At 44.6% G+C, this 15050-nt stretch overlaps 1 protein-coding gene across 4 annotated transcripts in view; it reads right to left on the bottom strand.

The window, feature by feature from the left end:
* Positions 1-15050, bottom strand: part of slit2 (slit homolog 2 (Drosophila)) — a 155571-nt gene that overhangs the window by 65284 nt on the left and 75237 nt on the right. For all 4 annotated transcript variants that reach the window (XM_061244957.1, XM_061244959.1, XM_061244958.1 and 1 more), the window contains exon 5: positions 1924-1995. In XM_061244957.1, the coding sequence (XP_061100941.1) occupies positions 1924-1995 (72 nt within the window). The remainder of the gene's footprint in view (positions 1-1923; positions 1996-15050) is intronic.

The raw sequence follows: 15050 nt of genomic DNA, 5'->3' as shown, positions 1-15050 counted from the left end.
TTCCTCCTTTACTTGGCCAATCGGAGGATAAATCAGGTTTAGGAGGAGAGCACGATGAATAAAGACAAATTGAGCAAAAAGGAGGGAAGTCAAGGGATCGGATGACACTGCAGCTGGAACACGAGCTCTGTCTTGCAGAATGAAGTCTTTCAGGTTCGGCACGATGCAGGCCAAACCGCGACACATAAAAAACACCCAGTGTACATTCAACACTGACGGAGTACTCTAACCATTACAGCATACATGCCGTCCCTATGGGATTCATAAAACTCTGTAACAGTTGATTAAGCACTGAGAATGTTTGCCGTATAGTGTGTGACAGACTGCAACAGAATTACCACATTCGACGCTTGCCGGTTGGTTTGCATCATATGGCAAGGCATATACTGCATCCTCCACTGAAATATCACCCTTTTAAAGACGCTCATTAGGTAATGTGCTCCTGGATAATTTCAGCCTTTGTAGCACATTTACTGCAGAACTCAGGAACACTGGCTGTGGTTTTTATGATGTACTTTTTGGGTGCTGAATTGTACGTGACAACACAGAAACCCCTCCCTTTCCTGCACCTCTCTCATATCGTAATTCTGAATTCTCAAAAGCGCTGAATATGCAGAGACCCTACACACCAGCACAGCCTTTGACCCCAAGGTGTCAGAGGAAGTCAGGTTCTTTGTAAGGTGACTGTATGGAATTCAGGACTTCTTGTCCAGACTCCTCACTGCTCGGGACGAATGCGGTGAAAATGCATTCCTTTACATGTCAGCTTTTTTTCTCCTGTTTAATCCCCTTTTCAAATCTGGGGAACATGCTGTGATGCAGAGAGAGACACAGGCAGGGCTGAAGGAAGTGACAGATCTCCTGAGCTCAGCAGAGACAGAGTTCTAATGAAAAGAACCTGAATCAGTCTACAAGATGTGCGGCATGGACCCCATAACTGCTCCAGGGCCCTGCACTGAACCCCATAACTGCTCCAGGGGCCCTGCACTGAACCCCATAACTGCTCCAGGGCCCTGCACTGAACCCCATAACTGCTCCAGGAGAACTGCACTGAACCCCATAACTGCTCCAGGGCCCTGCACTGAACCCCATAGCTGCTCTAGAGGCCCTGCACTGAACCCCATAACTGCTCCAGGACCCTGCACTGAACCCCATAACTGCTCCAGGGGCCCTGCACTGAACCCCATAACTGCTCCAGGGGCCCTGCACTGAACCCCATAACTGCTCCAGGGCCCTGCACTGAACCCCATAACTGCTCCAGGACCCTGCACTGAACCCCATAACTGCTCCAGGACCCTGCACTGAACCCCATAACTGCTCCAGGGGCCCTGCACTGAACCCCATAACTGCTCCAGGACCCTGCACTGAACCCCATAACTGCTCCAGGGCCCTGCACTGAACCCCATAACTGCTCCAGGACCCTGCACTGAACCCCATAACTGCTCCAGGGCCCTGCACTGAACCCCATAACTGCTCCAGGGGCCCTGCACTGAACCCCATAACTGCTCCAGGGCCCTGCACTGAACCCCATAACTGCTCCAGGGGCCCTGCACTGAACCCCATAACTGCTCCAGGGGCCCTGCACTGAACCCCATAACTGCTCTAGGGGCCCTGCACTGAACCCCATAACTGCTCCAGGGCCCTGCACTGAACCCCATAACTGCTCCAGGGGCCCTGCACTGAACCCCATAGCTGCTCTAGAGGCACTGAACCCCATAACTGCTCCAGGGGCCCTGCACTGAACCCCATAAGGTCTGTCCAAATCCCATCCGCCTGCTCATCCCACTGCTCTCCTCTCTGTTCCAGTTTCCTCTGCAGAACCATGGCTCCGTATCAAGCCGACACCTGGAGACCAGCGCGTTTCCTCGCTGGATTAAAGATGGCGGTAATTACAGCGATGGCAGCGAGCACAACGACACTCACAGATTTTTGATCTCCACCGCTCCTCGGAAGGCCTTTCTGGGAATGCCTTGGATCTGGTTCTCGCTCAGATCTCTGAAACACAAGAAGAAGAGAGGAAAAGAGAAATTGAATTTAGTCTGTGGCAACTTCTCCTGCACACAAAAAGGACACAGTTTAAGCAAGTACAAAGACACATGGAAGCATATCTCCTTCCAGTTTAAGCAAGTACAAAGACACATGGAAGCGAATCTCCTTCCTGCATTGAGCGGACACTCTATCGGCTATACGGCACAGTCACAGAAGCATCTGAAATATGCCTTTGTGCCTGTGTGAATGAGGCTGTATTCCAGGTTCAGAATCCGCCATAGCCTCTTCCCGGGAAGGCTCAGAAGCGCACGCAGAACCTGTTTGCCATGATTTCATTTCCCGGGCACTTTCCGTAATCTGCGAAATAGAATATGACTGCGGGCGAGCGCGGTGATAAATCTCACACCGACTCAGAGATGAAATGCAGGGCCGTCACTTGTTGTGGTCACTTGATTTAAAAGGGGAGCTGGAATGTGGAACATTGTGGAACTTTTTACAGGACCCTTGTTATGAGCCAAACAAAAAATATGGGAAAATCAGTAACTTAATAACTTAATTAATTCACATATGTGGATTGGGTTTGGCTTCCGCATTAACCAAACATAATATTCTATTAAAAAGAACACCATGTTCATGCGCAAAAATATTATATACTAGTGCCACATGATTAAATATGCTATTCTGCATTAATAATATGCAAGCGAGTGTAGAACACAGGATATAAAAATGCAAATGCAACGTGTCTGGCTACGTCTTCCCAGATTGCTTGGTTTATGCATTTACCCTGGATATTCTTTTATGAGACCCACATATTTTTTTCACCCACACATAAGGTATATTTTGTCTGAATGGATTGAACAATTTTTTGTAACATCAAAACAAGTCAGATTTTGTTGTTTTTATGCTTTTTGAAAAAGAAAAGGTTACCATACACCTACAATTTACGCTAAACATCTAATTGGAGTTCGGCATTAATTGAGCCTTTTTAGTGGATAAAAGGACTTATTTATAATTTTCCTGCCTCAGGGGAAAGTATTTCTTCAGAACCGGGGCGGCGTGGAACAAGCGGTGTAATTTTAGCACCGATAACAGCCATTACGGCTTTCCTGCACTCCTGTGCATGCCGGGTTTATTGGCCGAACCCGGCGTACACGGGCTCAAATTGCGCATTGGCTTAATAGCGTAGAACCACAGCACAAATAAAGCACCAGGAGAGCCCATTCAGAGAGGCATTTACAGCCAGACGCGAGTGCCAGGATACAAACACATGTTGGGCCGGGACGGAAAAAAAGAGGAGATTACGCGAGATTTATTTATTCCTACGGCAGGGAGGCACGCACCGAACAACAGTAGCACACACAAAGTGGGAAAGTCTGTGCAGAAAACAGTAGGTGAGTTTTTATGGGCCAGATTTATGTGCTGTAGTTAAAAAATACCTCTCAGCGGAAGCTAGCGGGAAAATCACACGCTTGGTAATGGGAGAAGGGCTGCCTCTGCAATAAGCTCTGCTGCATCATGGGGCGATACCACATGCTACACGCCCCCTGATTCACAGAGCTTGTGTGGTTGGTCGGCCCGGACCAATCGGAAATAAGTTCAGGCAGATTGACAGTCACCCTGTTAGAACACCCTCTGGCTGTATTCAACAAGCAAGGCCCATTCACAAATGCAATCGTCCAATCAGATCCTTTCCCGGGATATATTCTCTACATATTTCTTCCATAAAACAGCCATAAGCGTTCCCTCTGCCATGAAGGAATAATTAGAGGGATGAGCTGTGGTCGGGTCGGCTTTCGGCTGACGCGTAGAGGCACCTGCTGAACCATCTCTGACGGACAGATCCGCTGCCGTGGCAACACGCTGATCTCATCAGCAGATGTGGAACTCCCTCAGCCCCCGTCAGCCTAACCTCCGCCCCCGCGATTCGATTGGCCAATCAATCAGGCCCTTTCACCCACCAAATGGCAATCGGCTAATTCCCGGTGCTTAGCGCACGTTTTTCAATGGCGGTGTTAGCTACACAACACTGTTGTACATTCTCCCGTGATAACAAATAAGTTTAAAAAATCTATGAACAATGGGAGAAGGATGAAAAATGAAAAGGTAAACAGGCCGAGACAAAAACCAGGGACTGGAGTTATCATTCTCGACAGCTGCACCAGTGACAATTTCAGCATGACTGCAACATCAAGGAAGCTCATTAGGATGCACAGAGAGAGAGGTCGGAGGAGGAAGGTCTGTGTGTTACATAGCTGGCAATTTTGCAGCATTAAGCTGTAATGACCGTAACTGATTAAGAGCTGCCTTATTACGAGGGCGCAGAAAGCCAGGCCAAAGCAGACAATTAAATCAACGGCGGGGAAGTTAATCCAAAAACCCACAGCTTCTGCCAATAAACGCAACAAAACACCCTCCTGCTCTTCCACCGTGAGCGGGAGAAACACTCGCAATGGATTTAATACTGTTTATGTATTCTGTCTCCAAGGAGCTGTATCAATGCCTCCCCCTATGAATTTTATTTATTTATTCATTTTTTAAATCATTTTTTCTTTATTTTATCTAGAAACCAGTCATTTAACCGCAAGCGAGACAGAGACCATGAGTGAGACAGAGAGAGAGAGACAGAGACCGTGAGAGAGACAGAGAGAGAGAAACAGAGACAGTGAGAGGGACAGAGACCATGAGCGAGACAGAGAGAGAGACAGAGACCATGAGCGAGACAGAGAGAGACAGAGACCGTGAGAGAGACAGAGACCGTGAGTGAGACAGAGACCGTGAGCGAGACAGAGAGAGAGACAGAGACCGTGAGAGAGACAGAGAGAGAGACAGGTACCGTGAGAGAGACAGAGACCATAAGAGACACAGAGACCGTAAGAGAGACAGAGACTGTAAGAGAGACAGAGACTGTAAGACAGACAGAGACCATAAGAGACAGATACTGTGAGCGAGTGCTCCTCCCTCTTCACCACTCGTTTCAAACAGCTGGCGTAAGCGTTTTTCTCACGGTAAACTTCCTGTTCCTGGCTTCCTGTGAGACAGGGCAGTTGTAACCTTGTCTTCTTCAATAACACACTCGCAGGTCCGCACTCAGAGAGCCACTTGGCCGGGGTGTGTGGAAGCGCTGTGCCAAGTGCCCCTGCGTGAATTCAGTCTTGTGGAGCGAAAATAAATATTCTAATTCGCGCCGGCTTCTTTCGCCACACATTCGCCGGGAGACTGATGTCTGCCGTCTGTCAGCGGAAGCGGGTTTTTTTGGGGAAAATCTTTTTTGACCTTCCTTTCACCTGAGCCTCTGGACTATTTCATGGAATAAGGAGAGAAAACACGAAGACCTTCTTTAGGATGTAGCACTTCAGAGCTGTTTCAGGAAGCCGACAGTATGCCCAGACATACCGCGCTGCCTAAACGATTAAACTAACACTTTCAATCAAAATGCCATGTGCCTGATTTAATTTAGCATACACTTTGGTCAGGATCCAGTTAACATTTGTCCTTAACATTGAATCACAAGTTACTTTTTTTCTCCTTCCAAAAACAGACTGCTGGCACACTTTCGTTTATTGCTGAAATGGTGTTTGAGATTAAAAGGATCACCATTTGCATTTCAACATTAAGGACACATTTTTAATCTAATCCAGGCTTTTATTTCACCAAGGGTGAATTGGAGTAAAAAGGCAGGATAATAAATAGCATAAATTGAGTTATACAACAGTTATTCACACCAGGGCAAAATAATTAATCACAAAAAATTAATAAATAAGTGTGGACATTGTCACTTGACAGAGTATGGTGTCTTTTCCTATTATAACAGTGATTTATGGATGTAATTTGACACATAATGGCGGCTGTGAGGACTGTGGTGGCTGCCATGATGGGAGGCCAGGAAATGGATTTCAGGGACAGAGAGTCACGTGTTCCTGGTTCAAATAACATGTATTTAGGGCTCTTTTATTCGCTGCTTCATTAAGCTCGAAGGAACCGTCATTTTAATGACGACTGTCAGACCTGAAGAAGCTAACAGTGGGAGCAACTTGCAGTCAAGGGGAAAAAAGGGAAAAAAATTTAAAAGTATCGTATTCAACTGGGACACAATGTGACAGTTCATGCCACAGATATCCACTGAATCCAGAAAAATCATTAGGAAGAGTTACCGCCAACCGCTTAGATATGAATTGACACTCGACTCTACTTGTTCCTGTGACCCTGCTGCCTGCATCCACCATTCAGGCAGCAGGGCACCTCACTGAAGCAGGCTCATAGCGCAGTCCTCCACGCTAATGCTAATGCTAACTTAGACGTTAGCACACTCATCTGCGCTCATTCTATTTGCTGTGAAGAGCTCACGTAGAGCTCAAGTCTGCTGCCTGTATCCACCACCCAGACAGCAGGGCACCTCACTGAAGCACGCATCAGGCCATAGACACAATCTTAGAGGTCTTGTTCAGGTCATGCTCACACACCCTGCTCTGGCGCTCTCACGTATTTCTACCAAAATTAACAGGCTGGATTATTGGTTTTAGATGCTGAATCCGGCGCAGGAATATAATATTTAAATATACAGTATGAAACTTCAATCTTTTAAGAAAATGTGTGGTTTCAGACCCCCCCCCCCCCCCCCCGCACATTTCCCAGACACCCAGCAATTTGCAAAACATCACGCATTTGGATTCTCTCTTAGCTCTACAGTCTGAGCTCAATAAACGAACTGACTCAGAGGAATGAGTGTCTGCTGTTTTAGGAACCCCTGTTCCTTCACCTTACGACTTACCCTCTCACATCCTCTCTCACAAGACTACCAAATGAGTTGCATCTGAAATGACAGTTACGTGTCTCGGGACAATGTAACCTGAACAGATCTCAGAGATCTAAGACAACACCAGACATGTGGAAGTTGTTATGTTCTGACCTGAAATTGAGGCACGAAACGCAGAGGGTAACAGACTGAGACAACACAGACTCTGCCGCATAAAGGTCTGTCATAACAAGCATCTTGATCTTCTAATGAGGCTTTCTCTCAGGCAGAAAATATTAGCTTGTTTTACTGTAAGTCACTTTTTCTTTGACATGTGAAACATTTTCGCATCTTGAAATTAGTAAGTCTGTCTCACCTCATTGGTTATTGTTTTGTCTTATCTAGCAAAAGAGGAATGGAAATTAGATTTTAAGTCTAAATATAAGATTAAAGTACTTGGTAAGATTGACTTCTTTTTGCATTGTAGGACTGCTGCTGTGGCAGGTCATGACAGGGGGAATATTATATATTATATATTTTATTAAAACAACAGTTGAGTGAAAAAATTCATGTTCAATACACAGGCTTTACAGCAAAAACAAATGGAGTAACATGCAAATACAATGTGTGAAGATTAGTTAGGCTAGTTAATGAAAGGACTGCCAATTAAAGACTGCCAAGAGAAAAACAGTACTACCTTTTAGACATGTTATGCTCGCAATGAATTTCCCCGGTTATCAAAATGCATAACAGAAGATTGATCATTAACAACATTTCATAAAATATGCTACATGCTATCAGTTAAGGCGAACTTTGTGCCAAGAGCCAAGGCTAGACTGATACTAAACAGCCAGAACACAACGTTCATGTGTACGCTCTCAAATATGTATTTTGGCAATTAAACCTACACTTTGGAAATGTCATTTCTGAGCCAAGCATTCTTATCTGCGGTTCTGCTCAGTAATCTGGACTGAAATAAGCAATTCCACATGTCGATGTACATGTCTTGTATTAGCGGTGCACAGCGAGTAATGGAATTAAGCCCCTCGCTGTGTATTCTGGCATTTACAACAGATATTTCTGACTTCATTTCATATATCGGCCAATGGCATTTTATAGCACGAGCATGGACTGCCAATGAAAATCAATTTGTAATCACCTTGTCGCACGAATAAACGAGATTCAGACATCAACTACATATGTTAGTTTAGCTACACTTTTGCTCATTTGAGGGGGGGAAATGGAGAAGTGTCATCGGAAAGGACTGACGTGAAGCGCGGAGCGTTTTATCCGTGCTGATCAAAGCAGCTTTTTCACCCCGTCATCTGCCGTGGATTAGCAGGGATATTTTCCGATTGATCACGCAGAGAGGGAAAGGGTCCTGAATAAGCAGTTTGTACCAGACTCCGACAGATATCACCGTTACACGCAGGCTAGGCTATTCCACTGGGTTCGACTGTGTAAATATTCAAATATTCATCTAATCAATTCCATATCCACAGATATAAGCTACACTTGGGGCTGTTCAATCGAATCAAAATGCGCTACATCCTGAGTTTCCGTATATGATAGTATCAGTTTGGCACTGGCTGAAATCAACATGACAATGTTATGCATGAAACGGTAAAAAAAAAAGTGACACTTAAATTAGTTTTTTAAAAATAGCACACAAAGGACATTGAGATCAGCGCTGCAGACGGGGTTTCATGCAAAAAAAGTAGGCCCACATAACCAATTTAATATCCACACTGCCAATTCTGCGGACATTAAGCAGTTTGAGACAGTCTCCAGACAGACCCCTTTATGAGAATGTTAAATGGAAGCCACAATCTTCCTCAAATTTATAACCAAAGAAGAAGACAAAAACAAGACAATTATCAGTATTAGTCTAGACGGCCACTCTCACTATAGAAGGATATATCTGCACATCACGCTGTTAGCAATCAGAAAATATTAGAATTTATTACCCAGGTAACTCATTAAAGTAGTTAAGAAACAATGTGAGATTGAGTGATCACCATCCAAAAATAGAAAGAATAAACTCTGCTACACATTCATACTAATAACATTTCTTTGGTCCCCAAAATCCTGACTGAAAGAGACCATGTTGTTCACCTTCCGTGTATTTTTTGATAGACACATACTTCAAATTGAACAGTGAGAATGTATTTATTTTATATTATTTGTCAATGAGTCATTAAACTCAGGGAGTACAATGATGGCTGCCTGCAAGAGGATTGACAGCACGTGCGTGGGATGAGTGAACACTCCATTCCACACCAGATCTGGAGCTCCTGGAACCAGCCTAGGCGGCCTGTAGCATAGTGGTTAAGGTACATGACTGGGACCCGCAAGGTCGATGGTTCGATCCCTGGTGTAGCCGCAATAAGATCCGCACAGCCGTTGGGCCCTTGAGCAAGGCCCTTAACCCTGCATTGCTCCAGGGGAGGATTAATCTAATCAGCTGTACGTCGCTCTGAATAAGAGCGTCTGCCAAATGGCATTAATGTAATGTAACAACCAATCCCTTCACAGGAGCCCATTATGACACTACAAATAGGGCTTGCTTACCCTATGAGTAAATGCTGTGTCCTGCCCTGTCATTCCAGAACTATTGTTATTGTGTCACTCTGATCGCTGGCATGCAGCGGGTGTCACTGGTCACAACGAGATTTGGTTCATACTCTGGGCGGCTAGAATGTGTTTATACTCTTTGCTAAGGACAACGAGCATAGCATATAATAGAACGTTCATGAATGTCCTGCGATTTCAGTCGAGCGACACTTTGTCACTGAACTATAAACTGGCCTCCATAATTATTTTTGAAAATACATAATGTATTTATATTTTTTTAATTGAGCACTTTGACAGCAGTGGATTACTGTCAGCATGCCTTCACCCTATCCTCCCCATCTTTCTACCTGTTTAGTGATTATTTGCCTCTCTCCCATGTTTCATGCTATTTCATCACACTGAACTGATGTCAGCAAAGGTTCACGTCCAGACAATATATGTACTGCAGAGATGTTTTTTGTTCTTGTTTTTTTGCATTTCACATTCTAAAATTGTCCTTGAGTCATTAGAACACTCTACAGCAGCGAAGCATGAAGAAAGTCTAAATTTTTTTTTTACAATGAATTATTTTTATGAGTAACCATCTTAAACTGATTTTATTAAGAAACGGTTCTGCGTAAAAAAAAAAATTGGCATTCAAGAAGTGGTTGGACTTCAACAATCATTCACCAATCTATTTTGATTTCCCTGAACAGAGATTAGAATATTAATGCGTTCACCGAGACAAATGTCAAATGTATGTCGAGCTGAAATTAGAGACACATGTTTAATGGGAATATTCAGCGGAAACTTTGTGATAGTTTTTGGAGGAGAGCACAAGGTGCCCTTTGAAGAACGGCTTGTGACACGTTATCATTCATTTTAGATAAAAAGGGCTGAATTCTCTGCAGCTAATATAATCTGACTGATGCATTATTGATGCACCCGTGCCTGCATCTCTTCCGAAATGCCACTTCCACTGCGGCCCAAAGTCAGAATTAAACCCTGCAAAATGTTTTATTTAAGCATACATATTTTACTTTCCAATCATATTACCGCTGAAGTTTATTGAATTTGCCTTTGCATGTGAAACGCAATCGTCCGGCCTGCTCTCAATGTAGCGCAGATGGAAGTGGAACCATTTTCATAGCGGTAATAATCATAACTTCCTCACAGTCTCAGGATCGTAAAGGCCGCTTTGCTTCATGTAGCTCAAATTGAGTTACCTGCTTCTAATTTCAAACCAGACTGGTCAAAAAACAAAAACGAATAGGTTTTAGCTGGGCCTCGGAAATGAGAAGTGAAGGCATTCTGGGATACGTCCCTCTAGGCCTGTTTTAAATGGGAGGCTGTGGTTGTGAGGCCATGATGGTCCAGTGGTATGGAGAGGGGCGGAGCCACAGTGTGTCTATCATGCCTTGGCCCTGCCCAGAGAATTAAGAGGACAGACTGTGTGCTCACATATGTACATGTATGTATGCACACACATACTATATGTGAACGTATACATCTATATATACATATATACTATGTAGGCATACACACACATGCACACACAGACATACATGCAGACAAACACGTCTATACACGTGCACATAAAATGCACACATACACATACCTACACACATGCACACACAAACACACAATGTACACATCAACCATCTCTTTTTTTACCTCTTAAAAGTGCTTACCACACATCATAATTCATTGAAGCTGAAAGATTGCTTAAGAAATCATACAGATTCCTCCTGAGCCACAGCACAATACCATCCCATATAAAACAAACCTGGCGAGCGTTACCTTGTTTTCAATCAGGAGCGTTTATCATTTTGCACTTCATATTACAGCATATTATTCCAGAAGAAAAAAATAAGCACCATCTGCCAACACGGGCTGAGAACTGATTTAAGGACTTGAGCCAGGCAGGAGCTGATGTATATTAATCAGGGCCATTCTGTCACCACTCTGGGCCATAGATCTTCATTGGACAGTGTGTGAGACTCATGGTCCTCACGAGTCTGTGTGACACACGGTCCTCACAAGTCTGTGAAAAAACATGTGGGCCTCCAGGGCTCAGTCTTCAATTCACAAAGTTTTACAGAGCTACAAACCCTTGATGGTTACACACTTTACACTAAGGTATATTAATTGGCATTAACTAGTTGATAATCATGAATTAATGTACAAATAAATTAAGCATGAAATCAACTTTTCATCTGTTTTATTTTTTTAGCTACAAACTACTAATAGACTACAGTTTTACAATGAAGCCAAGGCAAAATCTTATCTTAGATTAAAGGGGAAAAGGATGTTAAAGCCTGCATTCAATCAACATTCGTCCTTAACTTTAACTGAAATTAAGCATTGTGGCAAGATCAGCAAATGTCATACACTGTGGCCAGAATTCAATCAACATTTTCCATTAACTTTGAAAAACTTACTTTGGCAAAGCAAAGTACTGCATATATATTTTCCTTCATAAGCAAAACTAGCTTGCCAAACTTGGAAATCGAAGTTAATGGCAAGTGCTGATTGATTCCCAGCTTGTGTGCAAAGATAAAAATATTTAATTTATATTTAGACATATGGGGTGCAGGCTGTCTTGGTTATAATGTAAATGTAACGTAATGTCTTTACCTGTCACTTCTGCCCTTCACCTACAGCCTATCCCAAAAAATGAACTTTTATTGACACTACAAAGGCAGACACTGAAGTATTATATATTTTTTCTGAAGTCTTTTTAAGTTGCATTGAATAATGTCCTAAAGGCCATAACATCAGTGTCTTTTGCCTAGAGTTTGGGGGCTAAATTCCTTTTCAATTCCGTCAATCCAGGAAATGAACTGACATTCAATTCAGGAATTGAAATATCCTCATTGAACATTGAAACATTGGGGCAACTTTTTTTTGTGTTGAATTTATGAATGGAATTTAAAGTCATTTCCTGACAGGGATTGAGCTGGAAGGCATGTGACCCCAAACAGGGGCTCTCCCATTGGACACGGTAGGAGTCCGTCCTTTTGAAGTGGATTTCAGTAGATTAGCTGCACATGCCCCAGTCGTATCCCTTAGTTTGAGCCCTGCTTTACAGCAGCAGATGGGGTGTGTGAATGGTGGGGGTTTTGGGGGAGGGCACAGACCGAGAGCTGGGTGGGGTGGGGGGGGGGGGTCAGTTGGCAGCACTGACAGAGTTTGGCAGAGCTGACACTGTTGCGGGGACCATGTTAAGCACTGCACTGCAAAAACTAAAAAAATTACAAGTATTTTAGTCTCATATTGAGTCTTACTTCTTTCCAAAACAAGCCAAAAATATCGGCAATGGTAAGGGGTAAGACAGTTTGACTCATTTTAAAATTTCCCAATGGAATAATAAAATTTCACTTGTCAGGCAAATCTCATCTCACGATTTGCCAATGGAATACAAACATTTTGAAACATTTAAAAAGCATTCACTTAAAACAAGCTTATATTTTTGGCTTGAAAGAAAAATAAAAAATGACATTTTGCAGTGTGCATATTTAACTGGCAGGCGTGGATGAGGAGACTTCAGGTGACTGTTGACTAATGTGAGGGTCTGTCGGTGGGGGGGGTTGTGACAGGGTGGGGGGGTTGTGACAGGGTGGGGGGTTGTGACAGGGTGGGGGGTTGTGACAGGGTGGGGGGTTGTGACAGGGTTGGGGGGGCTCTGTGAGAAGGTGAGAGTGACGGCGGGTGAGAGTGACGGCTGGCTGAACTGTCCATGCTGGACGTGTGAGGAATCTGAAGAACGCTTCTCAACGCGGAGAGAATATTATCTGAACTTCATCTGTATCGGTATATACACACACACAAACAGCCACACATGCACGCATACACACAGGCATGCAAACACACAAACACACATACATGGACACATGCTCATGCACACACACACACACACACACGCTCATGCTCACACACACACATGTTCACACACACACAGACACACACACACACACACACACACACCTGGCAGTAACTGGACAGACTGTGTGCAGAGAACCCAAACAGGAAAGAAAATGGCCATCAGGAGTGACAGCTCTCAGACAGAGAAAGAGGCCCCATTCACTCACTCAGAGCCCACAAAGCAGCACATGACACAGGCTGTCCAAATTCCCCAAAATCACACCCTTCCATTCTTCACTGTGTCTATGGAGCATGGAGAGGTGAAAGCACATTGGTACAGACCTCACCTGGCCCAACAGCAGCCTTGTAAGACAAGGGGGACATTTCTGGATGTATCCGGATGGAGCCATAGTGTTGCCAAGAATTCTATTAAATCAAACAATGCAGTGTGTCTTAAACAAAAGTTCAGAAAATTTAAGTCAAAGCTGTTTCCACACTTAAAAAAAATAAAAAATAAAGATATTTAGTTGCCGCTTTTATCCAAAGCGACATAGAGTTGATTAGACTAAGCAGGGGACAACTCCCCCTGGATCAATGCAGGGTAAAAGGCCTTGCTCAAGGGCCTAATAGCTGTGTGGATCTTATCGTGACTACATCGGGGCTTGAACCACCAACCATCCGGGTCCCAGTCACATGCATTTGCCACTAGGCTACAGGCTGCACCTCGCCCTGAGAAAAATAAATGTTCAGACTGGCTTATTTGTGCTATCTAGGCTGCGAACAAGACCAGCTTTGTGCACCGTGCAGTGCAGTGACCCTATAGGAAAGGTCTCGGTGTGGCTGAGAGAATATGTGATAGAATATAGGTCCTTATGATGCAAAGCTACAAGAAAACACATGCCCCTGTATGCATGTCCTCTCAGAAATCACTTTCTCGCTTTATATGAAACGAGAGCCTTATGAAAATATACGCTGGTGTGGCATGTACCTCAATGAGACTTTTTTAACTCTAGTCTGACTCTGTCTAGTCAAATCTAATTGTCCTGTTGCAGCGTTACCTCTGTTGAACTTTTGCACATGTCTTGGTCCTTTAGTGTAAAGTAAACCGAATCTCCCAAACGGCAAATTCACACGACTGTATTTTGCTCGGCAATCGTTTTTGGCGAATACACAGCTTCCTCTGTTTACCAGAAGCTTTGATTAATCTCTGAGCGATTAGTAAAAAATACTTACTAAGAACATTCTGTTGAGGGTGGCTTGGCCTGCGTTTTGCAGGTCACTGCAGAATGCAGCTATGCCAGAGAATCGTGTAATATATGCACCCCGTCACCTTCGACACAGAGTCCGGCTAGCCTTTCAACCGCAGACTTCTCCACTAACCCAGCGCCCGTGCATCAGCATTTACAGGGTAATGGCGAAACCGTTTGTTAAAGTGCAGTTTTGGGTTAAATCTGGCGTGAGCTTCGATACACACACACACGCAGGACAGGCTGAGCGGTTCTGTTGGCCTGGCGTGAGCTTCGATACACACACACACGCAGAACAGGCTGAGCGGTTCTGTTGGCCTGGCGCGAGCTTCGATACACACACACACGCAGGACAGGCTGAGCGGTTCTGTTGGCCTGGCGTGAGGGCATTCTCGGGGTGAAACCGGGACCTGTTTTTGGAGTTGCCTGCGGTTTGACCTTTGTTCTCCCTCTCCTCGCTCTAAAGGAGGGGGCTGTTTTCGGGGAGGAGGTGCAGGGCTGGGGGGTTCATTAGGCCCCCGTCCTGCTGTGGGGTCCTGCCTGTGCCTGCAGGGGGGCGCCCCAGCCTGAGGGTGGATGGAGCTCCTCCCCCCCGATTTCTGCCACCTTTGATCAGACAGGGGCTCACTGGGGTGTGTGTGTGTGGGGGGGGGGGGGGGGACACT

Source organism: Conger conger, chromosome 6, assembly GCF_963514075.1.
Source record: "Conger conger chromosome 6, fConCon1.1, whole genome shotgun sequence".
NCBI classification, from domain to species: domain Eukaryota; kingdom Metazoa; phylum Chordata; class Actinopteri; order Anguilliformes; family Congridae; genus Conger; species Conger conger.
This window is presented reverse-complemented; position numbering and strand designations above follow the sequence as displayed.